The following is a 13,802-nucleotide window of genomic DNA, read 5'->3' as shown; positions in this document are numbered from 1 at the left end:
CATGCTATCATTCCTGCCCCTCTAAATATTTCCTGTTTGCCTTTGCATGTTTTTGACCATGTTTGACACTTATTCCTGGTTTGTCACTCCTCAGACTCTGGTCAGTTGGAGCAGAAGTTGGAACAGGCCAGTGCAACCCGCAAAGATGTGGAGGAGTCCACCAAACACATCTGCTCTCTAGAGAAACAGATAAAAAGCATGAAGCAGGAGAGGGAGGCCATGCAAAAGGTACAGGCTAGTGAACAGCATGGAAATCTCTGCCCCTTATTCCTGCCAAGTCACTAGACGTGGACTAGGTTTCCGTGCACTGGGCTTCTTTCAGCTTCAAAAAAGCTGAGAATCTTGGTTGGCCCTTCTTTGGCCTGTCTTTAATTGTGTGATAACTTTTTGCTAGAGCTGTATCTCCAGCCTAACCTCAAGCTGGTGTTTTGTGTAGGAGCTGATGGAGTCTGCAGAGAAGCTGAGGGCTCAGGGGAAGGAGCTGAAGGAGGCCGACAGTCAGAGAAAGCTAGCTATGCACGAGTTCTCTGAGATGAGTGAACGGTTGACAGAGCTGCGTTCTCAAAAACAGCGCCTCTCTCGCCAACTACGAGACAAAGAAGAGGAGATGGATGCATTCAACCAGAAGCTGGAGGCCCTGAGGCTGGATTTGCGCAAAGCAGAAAGGACAAGAAAAGAGGTGGGCAGAACTCTGAGACTGTCACATCACAGTATTGATCAGAGCTGTCAAAAATGTAATGAGGTGTGCTTGTCTTATTTATTTATTTATTTACTTACTTACTTACTTACTTACTTACTTACTTATTTACTTATTTGCGTCAGATGGAAGCCCAGGCCGAGGAGAGCACTTCGGAAGCCCAGAAAGAGAAGAAGTTGAGGGATCGCAGTGAACAGTACAGCAGACAACTGGAGGAGGAATTGGCGGCAGTGAAGGTTTATAAAACTTACTTGTTTTGCACATACTTGCCTCCCCTAATCAATGTTACCTAAAGGAATGCTGCTTCAATCTAATCTCTGTGTAAGAAATCTGTATGTGCAATTACCGTAAGCATCAATTTAAACATGTTTCAGTGTACTGAGAAAATAACACACATACTGTTTTTAGAGCTCCATTATAATGGAAGTTTAAGGGCAGTTAATAAACATTTGCAGTCAAATAAACATTTATGCCAAACTTTCTTGTAGACTGCTTTCATGAGTGTGTAAATTACAGTCTACATTGGTATATGTTGTTTTAGATATGAGACTTCATATTCAGACAGAAGTATGATGGAAACATGGCCAGAAGTACTTTTTTATTGAATTCATATCTGAAACGAAAAAATCCTGCACACTAAAAGTACTTTCACACGTATCAAAATGGCTTTATTCGCATCAGGCATATACAATCAACACCTTTATATGATCGTGGTTACAATGATGTATTATGTCACTGATTGTGATTGGTTATGATGGATCATTGCAGTGATTGGTCATGTGTTGATTTTAAATGAGATTGTGTTGAATAGATTGTTTATATGTCCCTGAAGAAGTTCTTGGGACCGAAATGTTGTGAATAAAGCTATTTTGATATGTGTGCAAGTACTTTTAGCCTGCTGGATTTTTTTTGTTTTTGATTTTGACTTGGTTTGTGTTATTTTTTTCCCTACGCACCTATCTATCACCTGCAGGTGTGTAAGGTTAATTGATGATTGAATTGAATTTATATAAAAGCTACTTTAAGAGTCCTCAGACTTGTATTATGAGTGGGTTTCTCCTACCTGCACAGATTTTGTTTTTCTCTCTGTATAGGGAAATTTGTAAAAAAAAAAATTATTGCTTATATGCTACAAATGTGGTAGATCGTGATTTTGCTGGTTAAAAAAACTGCAGTATTTTCTTGATTGAGACCTGGGAGTCTAATTTGTGCTGCATGTTTTGGAATAGCAAAAGCAGGCTGGTCGCTCCCCAGCTGCCGGAGCCCCTGAGCAGCACCAGGAGCTCACTAAGCTGCGTGGCGATCTGGAGAAGAAGACAATGTTTTATGAGGAGGAGTTGTCTCGTCGCGATGTCCAACATGCCAGTGAGCTGAAGAGCCTGAAAAAGGAGCTCCGTGATGCAGATACACAACATCTCTCTTTAAACAAAGAAATAATGATGTTAAAAGACAAGCTAGAGAAGACTCGCAGAGAAAGGTACAGCACTGGTGTCAAAAATCCACTCATCCTTAAAAATGTGCACATAGAAAAAGAAAAAATATGTGGGGTTTTTTGTGATTAGTGCAGTCAAAGAAATTTTCCTTTATAGAAACAGTTAGTGTTTTTACAGGGTTAATAAATGTTATCTCCTCACCCTCACAGTCAGAGCGAACGAGAGGAGTTTGAGACTGAGTACAAACAAAAGTATGAGAGGGAAAGAGTGCTGCTGATGGAAGAGAACAAGAAACTCTCCAGTGAACTGGATAACGTGAGCATTTTTCTTCTCTGTCTGCCCCATTGTGACGACTTCTTTCTGTCTCTCAAACACACACAGACACGTTCTTGCCCCTATCTCTACTTACTCCCCATACATCAAGCTTGTATTACCCAAGTCAACATTCAGAACTTGATGTTCTTTCTTTATGTGGTTGTATTGAATTAGGGTGAGATCAGAAGTGTGACTGGGAGTGCTAGACTATAATGAGGGCAGACAGGCTCTCTTGATTCACTTTGTTAATCAAAAGAGATGTTGAGCATCATGCTGTTTTCTAGATGTTCCAGGCAGGCAAAGCACCTACAGGGAAGCATGGAAAGCTTTATAGAGAGCATGTATATGACGCACTACCTCTTAGACAGCCTGTATACTTCCCACAAATGGTGTTCCCATACCCTAACACTGTAATTTCCCCTTACCCCAACACTGTATGTCTTACCACAGGTTCTCTCAAATCAGCCAGCCTGGTTCACTACAGCAGAACTCTTAGAATAACAGAATGAGGTCTTGGTCCATGTTGATCTGGGAAGTAAAAAATACAGTTGAAGTGCATTAGGCTTCTGTGAAAATACTGACATTTTGAGATTATGTGGTTTTGTAATGTACAGAAATCATCCAACCTTTTCGAACCTTTCAAAAACGTTAGTGGACCTCTCTGTTGAATAAGGCAGGAACAGCACCCCTCTGTGAAGATAGACTTTCATTGCTTTGAACTAAATATGTGCAGCTGTCCGAATGTTCTTGGGAAGTCAATCAGTAGCATGTGGCACTTGCAAGCAGAATGAATACAAATATGAAAAGTGGAATTTGAAAAACATGAGCAGACTGCTCTCACTGCAGAGGTTCGTTGCTCCTGTCATAGTGCTCTTAATACATGAAATGTTTGAAATAATCAGTCGATAATCACAATGTGGTTGGATTCTTCACTGGCCCTTGAAATAAACACAGAATCCTCTAAATTCCTATGTCAGCAAACTGACATGTTTACCCCAGATAGGCAGAGCTGTCTACACAGATTGGGTCATGTTTATGAATGAAACCACTGCTGTTAGAGGGGCTTAGGGGAGTGCCTGTGCAGAATATCAGTGAAACAGAGGCTTTGTATACTGCTGTGCTGCTCACCTTACGCCCTCTGTGACCCTGCTTATATTAACATTTTATTATTCTCTTATGGGAAGTATACTTCTCTGAACCTGATGTGTTTCTGGATTATTTACTGTATGCAGGGACCCTTGCTGACCGAGCATGGCTTTACTAAGTGAGCACTAGTGGTCCACATGGGGTTTAAAATTTAATTTATGAGACCGTTTAATACATGTAATAGAAACCAGACAGTAGTCAAAGACTCTCCCAGTTGTGTACGCGTACTCAGTCATTACTCTGAGGCTGTGTTTTGTTTTTGTTTTTTTTGTTTTTTTATATATGAACTAAACCTGGCTATCGCCATGAATATAGCCATTGAAGCTGGCATGGAAACAAAAAAAATGAAAGAAAGAAAAGCGCTATACAAATGTAACTAAATTATATACTGAATTGAATGTGGAATGACTGAGAGTTGCATAGGTGTTTTAGCTCTGACACCCCAAGAAGACCCTCATCTCACATTAGTATTCTTGCATCTCAACCTTGTTTTCTGTTAGGGTAAACGGAGAATGTTTTGAGTTGATTAATGTGAAATAAAATCTATCAAAACGTATGAATATACAAAATGGAAATATGCCTCGTTGGTCTTCAAAAGTTTGGCCTGTCTTACTGTTTCTCTATTTTGCGAAATGTGTCGCTAATTTATTGGGAAACACTGGTAATCATAGATCGCCATGTTTGTAACAATTCCCACAATTTTAAATGGGAAGTATTATTTGAATAACCCTTATGGGATGTGCAATATAGTAAAAATGCTTTGCAATACTTGAAGACCAATATATTTACAGTCATGTGGAAAAAAATAAGTACACCCCATGGAAATTTTTAGCTCTTTTTTTTTGACATATTTGGACAGCAAACATTTGATCCTCTTTGAAACGGTGCCTATTAATAAAGTTGATGCACTCTATCAAATGTCACATAAAATTGACATTTTGTAGTAATTTTAAATTAACAAAAAAAAAAACAGATGAGGAGTAAGGACACCCTGACATTTATCACACCTTAAAAAAAAAAAATAAATCCATAAAATTAGAATCGGGTGTTCAAGTTGCTGCCAGTGATTAGAACCTGCTGGGAGTGCAGGTGGAACCGGATTTATTTATACCCCTCTCATATCTAGTGTCTGGTGTTCCCTTTGCTATTGAGGTGTGTAATCGTGCCGAGATCTAAAGAGTTCTGTAAGGCCTTCAGAAAAAAAGGGTGTGGATGCCTATGAGTCTGGCAAGGGATTTAAAAAGATTTCACAATTTATTTGAAATTATTTGAAATGCGTCATTCCACTGAAAGGAAAATCGTCTACAAATGGCGCAGATTTCAAACGACTGTGAATTTGTCCAGTACTGGCCGTCCCAGCAAATTCAGCCCAAGAGCAGACCATCTGATGCAAAAAGAAGTCGCCAAGAATCCCAAAATTTCATCACAGGATCTGCTAGTAAGTCTTGCAACTGTTGGTGTAAAAGTGCATGCTTCTACAATCAGAAAGAAATTGTTCAAATTTGGCCTGCATGGGACGTGTGCCAGGAAAAATCCTTTGCAAGACTACAGTTTGCCAATGAGCATATAGGCAATGATCAGTCCTTTTGGAATAATCAAAGATAGAGTTGTTTGGCCCCAGTAACAGCAGGCATGTTTGGTGAAATCACTGACGAAAGACAGCTTTTCAGGAGAAGCACCCCATACCAACTGTGAAGCAAGGTGGTGGAAATGTTAGGGTTTGAGGTTGCTTCACTTCCTCAGGGACTGGACAGTTTGCATTAATTTATTCAACTATGAATTCTGCATCATATCAGAGTGCTTGAAGATAATGCGAGGCCATCTGTCTGAAAGTTGAACTGAAAGTGGACCTTTCAACAGGATAATGATCCTAAGCACACTAGCAAATCCACCAAGGAATGGCTCAAAAAGAAGAAATGGAGGGTTATGGAATGGCCTAGTCAAAGCCTGGATTTGAATCCCATTGAAATATTGTGGGGGATTTGAAACAGGCAGTACATTCAAGAAAACCCTCAAACAACTTGCAACTGAAAGATTATTGCATGGAAGACTGGTCAAAAATTCCAGCAAGCCGATGTCAGAGACTGGTTAACAATTATGCAAAACACCAACAAGTTATTTCTGCTAAAGGGGGCAATACTAGCTTCTGAGGCCAAGGGTGTACTTACTTTTTCCACACATAATTATATATGTATTAGCGTGTATGTGTTTTATGAATGTTATTGTCAAAACTGAAAAGAAAACATGATTATTGATTCAGGGGACAATGAAATGTACTATAATTCTGCATCTGTGAGTCACACTGATAATCCTGTATTAGTAATTTATTGGTCAGTATTATAAAAGAATTGATGTGACATTTCAGAAAAGTGTATTGCAATTAATCTCAATACCAGTGTTATATTGCCCAGCTCCAGTAAATCTTTATACCTAAAATCTGTCTTTATCACACTATTACATGGGAGTGTTGCATTATTTAGAACCATGGTTATTACTTAAAACATTAATGTGGTGGTAATCCGTGTCATTTCTGTGTGTGTCTCTAGTTGATGATCTTGTATAAGAAGTTGAACAGCAGTCAGAAGCAGCTGGACGAGGAAATGAGAGAGCTGACTGATAAGAAAGAGAGTGTGGCCCACTGGGAAGCTCAAATCACAGAGATCATACAGTGGTTTGTGACCCATAAAGCAAGAAAATTCTATAGCAGCTGACTTATTAATTCAGCAAATATCTTGCATTACAGTGTATTGTAGTATTACATGATATCTGTGATCTAGTGGTCATGAATTGTAGTGAAATTTTTCAACTTTGTTCCACAGGGTGAGTGATGAGAAAGATGCACGGGGCTACCTCCAGGCTCTGGCCTCAAAGATGAATGAGGAGCTGGAGAGCCTGAGGAACACCAGTCTTGGTGCTCGCTCTACGGTAGAGTTTGTTTGTTTGTTTGTTTGTTTGTTTGTTTATTTATTTGGCCTAAGCTCTTTGACCACTTAAATGGTCTCCAAATATTTAACTATTGGAAGAAAAATTTTTCCATGGCTTAATGATTAAATCAAAGTAAATTTATGTAAGAAGAGAGACATTTTTGCCAAAGCAGTGACCGTGTTTTTTCACGGTATTCCTCCATTGTGATAGGACATGCCGTGGAAGATGAGACGATTGGCTAAGCTGGACATGTCTGCCCGTCTGGAGCTGCAATCTGCGCTGGACTCTGAAATAAAAGCAAAACAAACCATCCAAGATGAGCTCAACAAAGTGAAGGCTGCCAACATGGCCACTGAGTGGTAAAGTTTTTCAGCTGTGTATTGGGAAGCTAAGACGCTATTAAATAGAATACAGTATATTTTTGTTTTGTACTGTCAACCAGTTATGGATAAAGTGCATGATTTTGTTCCCTAAACACAACAGTGTTATTAGACTAGAAGTCTGGGACGTATGCACAAATTTCATCATCATTTGAATGTTATTTTCCCTCCTTCAGCAAACTCCAGGACTCTGAAAAGAGGAACCAGGATTTACAGACTGAGATTGAGAGACTGAAAAGAGAAACAGAAGAACTACGTTTGTCTAAGGGTAAATTCTCCCAACTTCTTACCACAGATTAATGTTTAGCCACTCGCATTGTTTTGAGCTACAGTGTATTGTACGGTTTTACAAATCATGTTCTTTGTGTTGCAGGTGTAAAGCACCAGGATTCACAGAACTCCTTCCTTGCATTCCTTAATGCCCCAACCTCTGCTGTGGAACAATTTGATGTTAGTACTGATAAACTGAGCACTTGTAAATGGCATGATAATATGAACGTAATACAGTTGGGATATTTAACTGTCAAGTTTCCATATTGATGTTGCTGTTGATGGTTTTTCTTGGGACCTCTGCATATAATCCCAAATTGTTTTCTGCTTCCATCTACTTCCCATGCCGGCTTGTTTCTTTCCAAATTGTTTTCAGACATGCCTTATCTGCAGATTTTTTTCACTAGTCCCTGTATTAATGTGATCTATTCTTGATTATTATTATTATTTTGTTTATATTGAAGCGATCTCCTGCCTGTGGTCAAGCCAGCAAAGGCAGACATGTAAGCTCCTGGTTTGTCTTGGTGGTACTTTGGGTGCAGTGGAATTTTTTTTGTGTGTTCTCATTGACAATGTGATATTGTCTGTGGCTTTAATGCATGTGTTTACATTCTCATCTTGCATGGATCTGGACTTGCACCTGGGTATCGCTGTGATCTGTAGTATTAGGGTCATAGCATACAGTCCTCTGAAACTATTGGAACAGCAAGGCCAATTCATTTGTTTGTGCTATACACCAAGGACATTTGGGTTTGAGATTAAAAGATGGATATGAGACAAGAGTTTAGTATTTCAGTTTTTATTTCCTGATATTTACATCTAGATCTGTTAAACAACATAAAACAGAACCTTTGTATCAGACCTCCCAATTGTTAGGCAAGCAAAAGTACAGGAACATAAGTTTTGAAGTCTTGGCAGTGTGTTTTGGATCATTGTCTTGCTGTGAGATAAAATTCCTTCTGATTAATTTAGATGCATTTGTCTGTAAATTGGCAGACAAAATGTTCCTGTAAACTTCTGAATTCATTCTACTGCTAGTGAGCCCATTCCAGAAGCAGCCATGCAAGCCCAAGCCGTGACACTAACTCCACCATGTTTCACAGATGAGCTTCTCTGTTTTGGATCATGAGCCGTTCCTTTCTTTCTCCACACCTTTGGACTTTCCATCACTTTGGTAGAGGTTCATTTTAGTTCCAGGATACCAGTGCCTTAACCACTGAGCTACCACTGCCTTGTGCTATGGCCTCTATATTTCTGCTCACAAAGTCTTCTTTAAATGCTGGATTATAATACCTTTACCCCTCCTCTGTGGAGGTTGTTTGTGTCACTGACTTGTTTTTGGGTTTCTCTTCACAGCTCTCACAATGTTTGTAATCAGCTATTGTTGGTTTCCTTGACCGACCCATTCAGTGTCTGTTGCTCAGTACACCAGTGGTTTCTTTCTTTTTCAGGACATTCCAAATTGTTGTATTGGCTATGCCCAATGCTTGTGCAATGCCGCTGATTGATTTTTTTTCCCTCTTTTCTCAACTTTAAAATGTCTTGCTTTTCTCCCATAGACAGCTCTCTGATATTCATGTAGGCTTATGCTTTTTAACAACAAGTGCAGTCTTCACAGGTGAAACTGAAGTCTAAAACCAAGAGTAGATGTTCAGAGCTTTTTATCGTTTAAACAATCTACCAGGACACACCTGGGTAACAAGAAGTGCCAGTCAGTCACATGTTCCAGTAGTTTTGCTTGCCTACAAATTGAGTGGTCTGATACAATGGTGCTATGTTCTATGTCATTTAGCACATCTACATATAAATACCAGGAAATAAAAGCTGAAATTCTAACCTCTCTTCTCATATTCATCTTTTGATCTCAATCCCAAATGTCTTCAGTCTACAGCAAAAACAATTGAATTGGCCTTGCAATTCCAACAGTTTTGGAGGGGACTGTATGGGTGTGCTCTGTACTGATGCTCAGTTCTGTATCTGTGAACAGGGGTGGGGTGCCTATCTTATCTATATTTTACATATCTTCCTGGTTTAGCCATATTTAAAATGATACATTTACTTAAGCCTAGATTAAAAAAGAAAGAAAAGGAAAATGTGTGGAAACTTGTTTTACTCTAGCAGTAAATGCTATGAAATCATAATCAGGATTTCACAATTATCTATAACAGTTTTAGTGGGTTTTCTTTTTATTTTATATGAATAGCATGTATTTTATGGCATGTATTTTCACCAGTGTGAAGGCATGAATGTTTTTTTGCTTGGTTGGTTGTTTTGTTTTTTGTTGAGGGGTTCTCTGTTTACACCACATGGCCAAAAGTTTGTGGACACCTGACCATCACACACACATGTATGTGTTAGTCTTCAACAAACTGTTGTCACAAGTGCTGTAACATTACAGTTTCCCTTTACTGGAACCCAAACATGTTCCAGTATGACATGCCCCTGCGCACAATATGAGGTCCATGAAGACATGGTTAGCCAAGGTTGGAGTGGAAGAACACGAGTGGCCTGCACAATACCTTGAGCTCAACCCCACTGAACACCTTTGGAATGAACTGGAATGCTGACATGCGCCACTCTTCCTCATCCGACATCAGTGCTTGACCTCACTAATGCGCTTGTGGCTGAATGGGCTTATCCACACAGCCATACTCCAAACTCTAGTGGAAAGCCTTCCTAGAAGAATGGAGGTTATTGTAACAGCACTGGTGGACTAAATCTGGAAAAACATATTCAAAATGCATGTATGGGTGTGAGGGTCAGATATCCATAAACTTTTGGCTGTATAGTGTATTTTAAAGGCACAATCATGAAATGTATTTTAACTTATGTGCATAGTGTATTTTAATAATCTGAATACAAATGTACTTTGGAATGGATATTTTGTTGTTGTTTTTTTTGTCCCTTAAGAGCTCTTTGTAATTAGTACTTATTAGCACACAACATATTAGGTGTTCTGAAATTCATGATTGTGGCTTTAACTTTTCAAAAGTTTTAGCTGGTATGCATCTATAACTTGTCGTGTACATTGTTTATGTTGAGGTCATACCATGTAAGCAGCCTTTGAATGTATGAAATGTCTACGGACTTGCAATAATTAAGATTTCCCTAGGATTTTAGAGCTCTTATACCACTATTGTTGGTAACATTATTGTGTGAAGATTTAATTACTTTGGCAATTTTTGTGATTTTGCTTATTTAGATTTAGATGTGTATAGAACATTTTAGTAAGAGGTACAGCAATATATTTTAAGTACTCTTGTAATGGTCACTGCAGAACTTTTAATAATATAATATGAATCCTAGGAAACTCTTAATTAGTGTAAAAATTAAGGTTAGTAATTTATCTTTGTGTCTGACTCATCATCTTCTCTGCCCTTTCAGATTGACTCCATTGACAACTTTAGCCTGTCAAACACGCCATCCCGAGATGATGATCGCAAGTCTCAAGTTGTGTCCCACTCTCGTTCTCCTTCCACCACCAGTGACCTGGAGCCTCTAGAGGTACTCTTTACCACACATCATGCGACACACACTCATATGTGGAATAGTGAACCATGATAATTGTGTTTGTGTACTAATGAATAGCTTTACTCTTCCAGCCAATTGATTATCCCCATAGAGGTACACAGACTCCTACCATGCGATCAGGAGGATACAGTAGCTCTGGGTTTACCACACCTAAGGTATTGACTCCCATTTATTTGTTTGTTTACATTAATTATTACATGTACTCAGTATTCTCAAATAAAGTATTAGCACTAAAAGAAGGTTATTAAAGGTGGGACCAGTGATTTCTAATTTTTTTTAAATATTTCTCCTCATATTTGGACAGCTGTCAGTAAAATATATGCTCAGCCTCTATAACTTCCAAGTTCTGTAAACAAGAGAAAAACAGTACTAGGAAGCATCTATACTTTAAAGTTCCCTCGTTTGCAAAAGCGTTCAGGCCTTGTAGCCTGTTTTTGATCTAACTTTTTTAAAGTTAAATTAAATATACTTTCTTGAGCTCTTTCTTGCATTTAGATTTTCCATGCTGCCTTACAGCCAAAAGCTCACCAGTTTGTGGTAAAGTCCTTCAATGCTCCAACTAAGTGTAACCAGTGCACTTCTCTGATGGTGGGACTCATCCGACAAGGCTGTATATGCGAAGGTGACATACACTATAACTAATTTAAAAAAAAAAAAAAAAAAAAAAGAACTTTGATGGTTTTCAGATTTCATTTACCTGCTCTCTCTGCTTTCCTGCAGTCTGCAACTTCTCATGTCATGTGACCTGTGCGGACAAAGCCCCTGCAGTGTGTCCTATTCCGCCAGACCAGACGAAAGGTCCATTGGGTATCGACACACAGAAAGGCATTGGCACGGCTTATGAGGGCCATGTTAGGGTAAGAAGCTCTGCTATCATCACTTCTATAGTTAATTGATTTATTAGGGTCTTAACTTTCTGCATAGTATAGATATACAGTCCCCAATGAAAGTATTGGAACAGCAAAGCCAATTCTATTATTTTTGCTATACATTGTAGACATTTGGGTTTGAGATCCAAAGATGAATATTAGATGATAAATCAGAATTTCAGCTTTCATTTCCTCATATTTATATCTAGGTGTGTTAAACAACTTAAAACATGGCACCTTTTGTTTGAACTCACCCATTTTTTTTCAAGTGATTAAAAGTATTGGAACATGTGACTGATAGGTGTTTCTTGCTGCCCGGGTGTGTCCTGTTAAATGAATTGTTTAAAGAATGCCTACTTTTGGTTTGAGCCCTAGGTTTTGCCTGTAAAGAGTACATTTGTTAAAAAGGATAAACCTGGATTCACTGAACCAAAAAGCACTGCCAACACAACAAAGGACTTCATCAGGGGAAGGTTTTAGACTGGCTAAGTCAATCACCAGACCTTAACCCATTTGACTATTTCATTTCCTGAAGAGAAGACTGAAGGTAGAAACCACCCGAAACAAACAACTGAAAGAAACTGTAATACAAGCTTGGAGAAGCAACACAGAAGAAAAATGCAACATTTTGTCAGTGGGTCACCCGCTTGATGCAGTTATTGCAAGCAAGGGATATGTAACCAAATATTACGTTTTATTTACTTTAAGTCTATGTTCTTATAATTTTGCTCACCTAAAAATTGAGTGGTCTTCCACCAAAGGTGCCATATTTTAAGTTGTTAAACACATCTAGATGTAAATATGAGGACATGAAAGCTGAAATTCTGATCTGTTGTCTCATATTCACCTTTTGAGCTGAAACCCAGCGAAAACAATACAATTGGCCTTTCTGTACCAATACTTTAGGAGGGTATGTATGAGTTGGAGTTGTGTTATGAATCTTCTGTCTTTATCATTATTATTACTTTTCAGGTGCCTAAGCCAGCAGGGGTGAAGAAAGGCTGGCAGAAGGCCCTTGCTGTTGTATGTGATTTTAAGTTGTTCCTCTATGAGCTTGCCGAAGGGAAGGTCGCGCAGCCCAGTGTAGTGGTTAGCCAGGTCGTCGACATGAGGTCAGTCATTATTGAGACCACTTTCAAATGTGTTATCCTATCTAACTTTTACCAATGACGTTTGCTTGCAGTATAAACTGTAAATAATCTGACTGATGGCTCAGTGAGAATTTAAAATGTTCATGTTTACACCTCAGTCTTGATAGGGTGGCAGTTGAAGCTATTCGGAATGAATTTTTTTTTTAATCAGATTGAGCACAGTGGGTAATCTGTAAATTTGAAGATTAACAGACAAGTAAATTGTGATGTCTGATTACTTTTACTATCAGAATTGGCACAGTTCAGTGCGTGTGTTTGTTTCATGATATTTTGGTGGGGGCAAAAGGCCTTGTGAGAAAAAGGTTTCCTGCTACAAATTTTATTGTATGAATCTCAGGAGGTAGGATGGGAAGGGTTATTTCCAGCTGTAGGTGGCACTGGAAGATAAGAAAAGGGAATATGTCTACTTTCCTAAAGGTTAATGCAATTTATTTTCAGCAACTTTCTTGCTTAAGAGTGTTGGACACTATCAAATGTTGAGCAGCTTTATAACAACGTCTTCTTGTGTTCTGTGTAATAATGACATTTGGATAAAATTTTCCTAAGATTCAAAATATTTAAAAGTACAAACAGAATGTTTGAACATTATAAAGCTGAACAATGTGACCAGACTCTCATGTTCTTTGCTGTAGAAACTTCAACACTAAACATTATTTCTCATGTGACTTTGTCTTGTATTACATATGTCATGCAAATTGATTGATCACAGATTTTTCACGTCAACATGTCGCTTTATGCAAGATATGTTTATTGTAATATTACACTGGTCTTTGGAGTGGCACAAAGTGTCAGGAGTGTCAAGCCCATGATTATCTCTGCTGAATGATCCAATGATGTTCTGATCTGTAACATCATTTTAGTTTGTAATACAGAGGCTCAATTTTGGATGCTGTTTAGTCTCAAATGTGGAGAGGAGTCTTCTGTTGAATAGTTGAATTGTCATGACCATTAATCACCAGTTAGACTAATGAGGTCATATCCGGCCAGTAAGCATCCTGCTGCAAAATGACACCAAGACCAATTCAGAATCTAGCAATATAAATGGAGATTGTTAACTGACCTGTTAAGTATACATATAAAGTTCA

At 38.6% G+C, this 13,802-nt stretch overlaps 1 protein-coding gene across 4 annotated transcripts in view; it reads left to right on the top strand.

Moving 5' to 3' along the window:
* Positions 1 to 13,802, top strand: part of cdc42bpaa (CDC42 binding protein kinase alpha (DMPK-like) a) — a 60,650-nt gene that overhangs the window by 34,281 nt on the left and 12,567 nt on the right. For 3 of the 4 annotated variants that reach the window (XM_053633886.1, XM_053633887.1, XM_053633884.1), the window contains exons 12-27: positions 95 to 228; positions 437 to 679; positions 823 to 933; positions 1,927 to 2,174; positions 2,340 to 2,445; positions 6,138 to 6,262; positions 6,411 to 6,516; positions 6,727 to 6,875; positions 7,073 to 7,164; positions 7,270 to 7,346; positions 7,631 to 7,669; positions 10,551 to 10,670; positions 10,769 to 10,852; positions 11,214 to 11,319; positions 11,418 to 11,554; positions 12,539 to 12,678. In XM_053633886.1, coding sequence (XP_053489861.1) covers positions 95 to 228; positions 437 to 679; positions 823 to 933; positions 1,927 to 2,174; positions 2,340 to 2,445; positions 6,138 to 6,262; positions 6,411 to 6,516; positions 6,727 to 6,875; positions 7,073 to 7,164; positions 7,270 to 7,346; positions 7,631 to 7,669; positions 10,551 to 10,670; positions 10,769 to 10,852; positions 11,214 to 11,319; positions 11,418 to 11,554; positions 12,539 to 12,678 — 2,017 coding nt within the window. The remainder of the gene's footprint in view (positions 1 to 94; positions 229 to 436; positions 680 to 822; positions 934 to 1,926; positions 2,175 to 2,339; positions 2,446 to 6,137; positions 6,263 to 6,410; positions 6,517 to 6,726; positions 6,876 to 7,072; positions 7,165 to 7,269; positions 7,347 to 7,630; positions 7,670 to 10,550; positions 10,671 to 10,768; positions 10,853 to 11,213; positions 11,320 to 11,417; positions 11,555 to 12,538; positions 12,679 to 13,802) is intronic. The other variant, XM_053633885.1, reaches the window with a different exon arrangement.

Source organism: Ictalurus furcatus, chromosome 9 (assembly GCF_023375685.1).
Source record: "Ictalurus furcatus strain D&B chromosome 9, Billie_1.0, whole genome shotgun sequence".
NCBI classification, from domain to species: Eukaryota; Metazoa; Chordata; class Actinopteri; order Siluriformes; family Ictaluridae; genus Ictalurus; species Ictalurus furcatus.
This window is presented reverse-complemented; position numbering and strand designations above follow the sequence as displayed.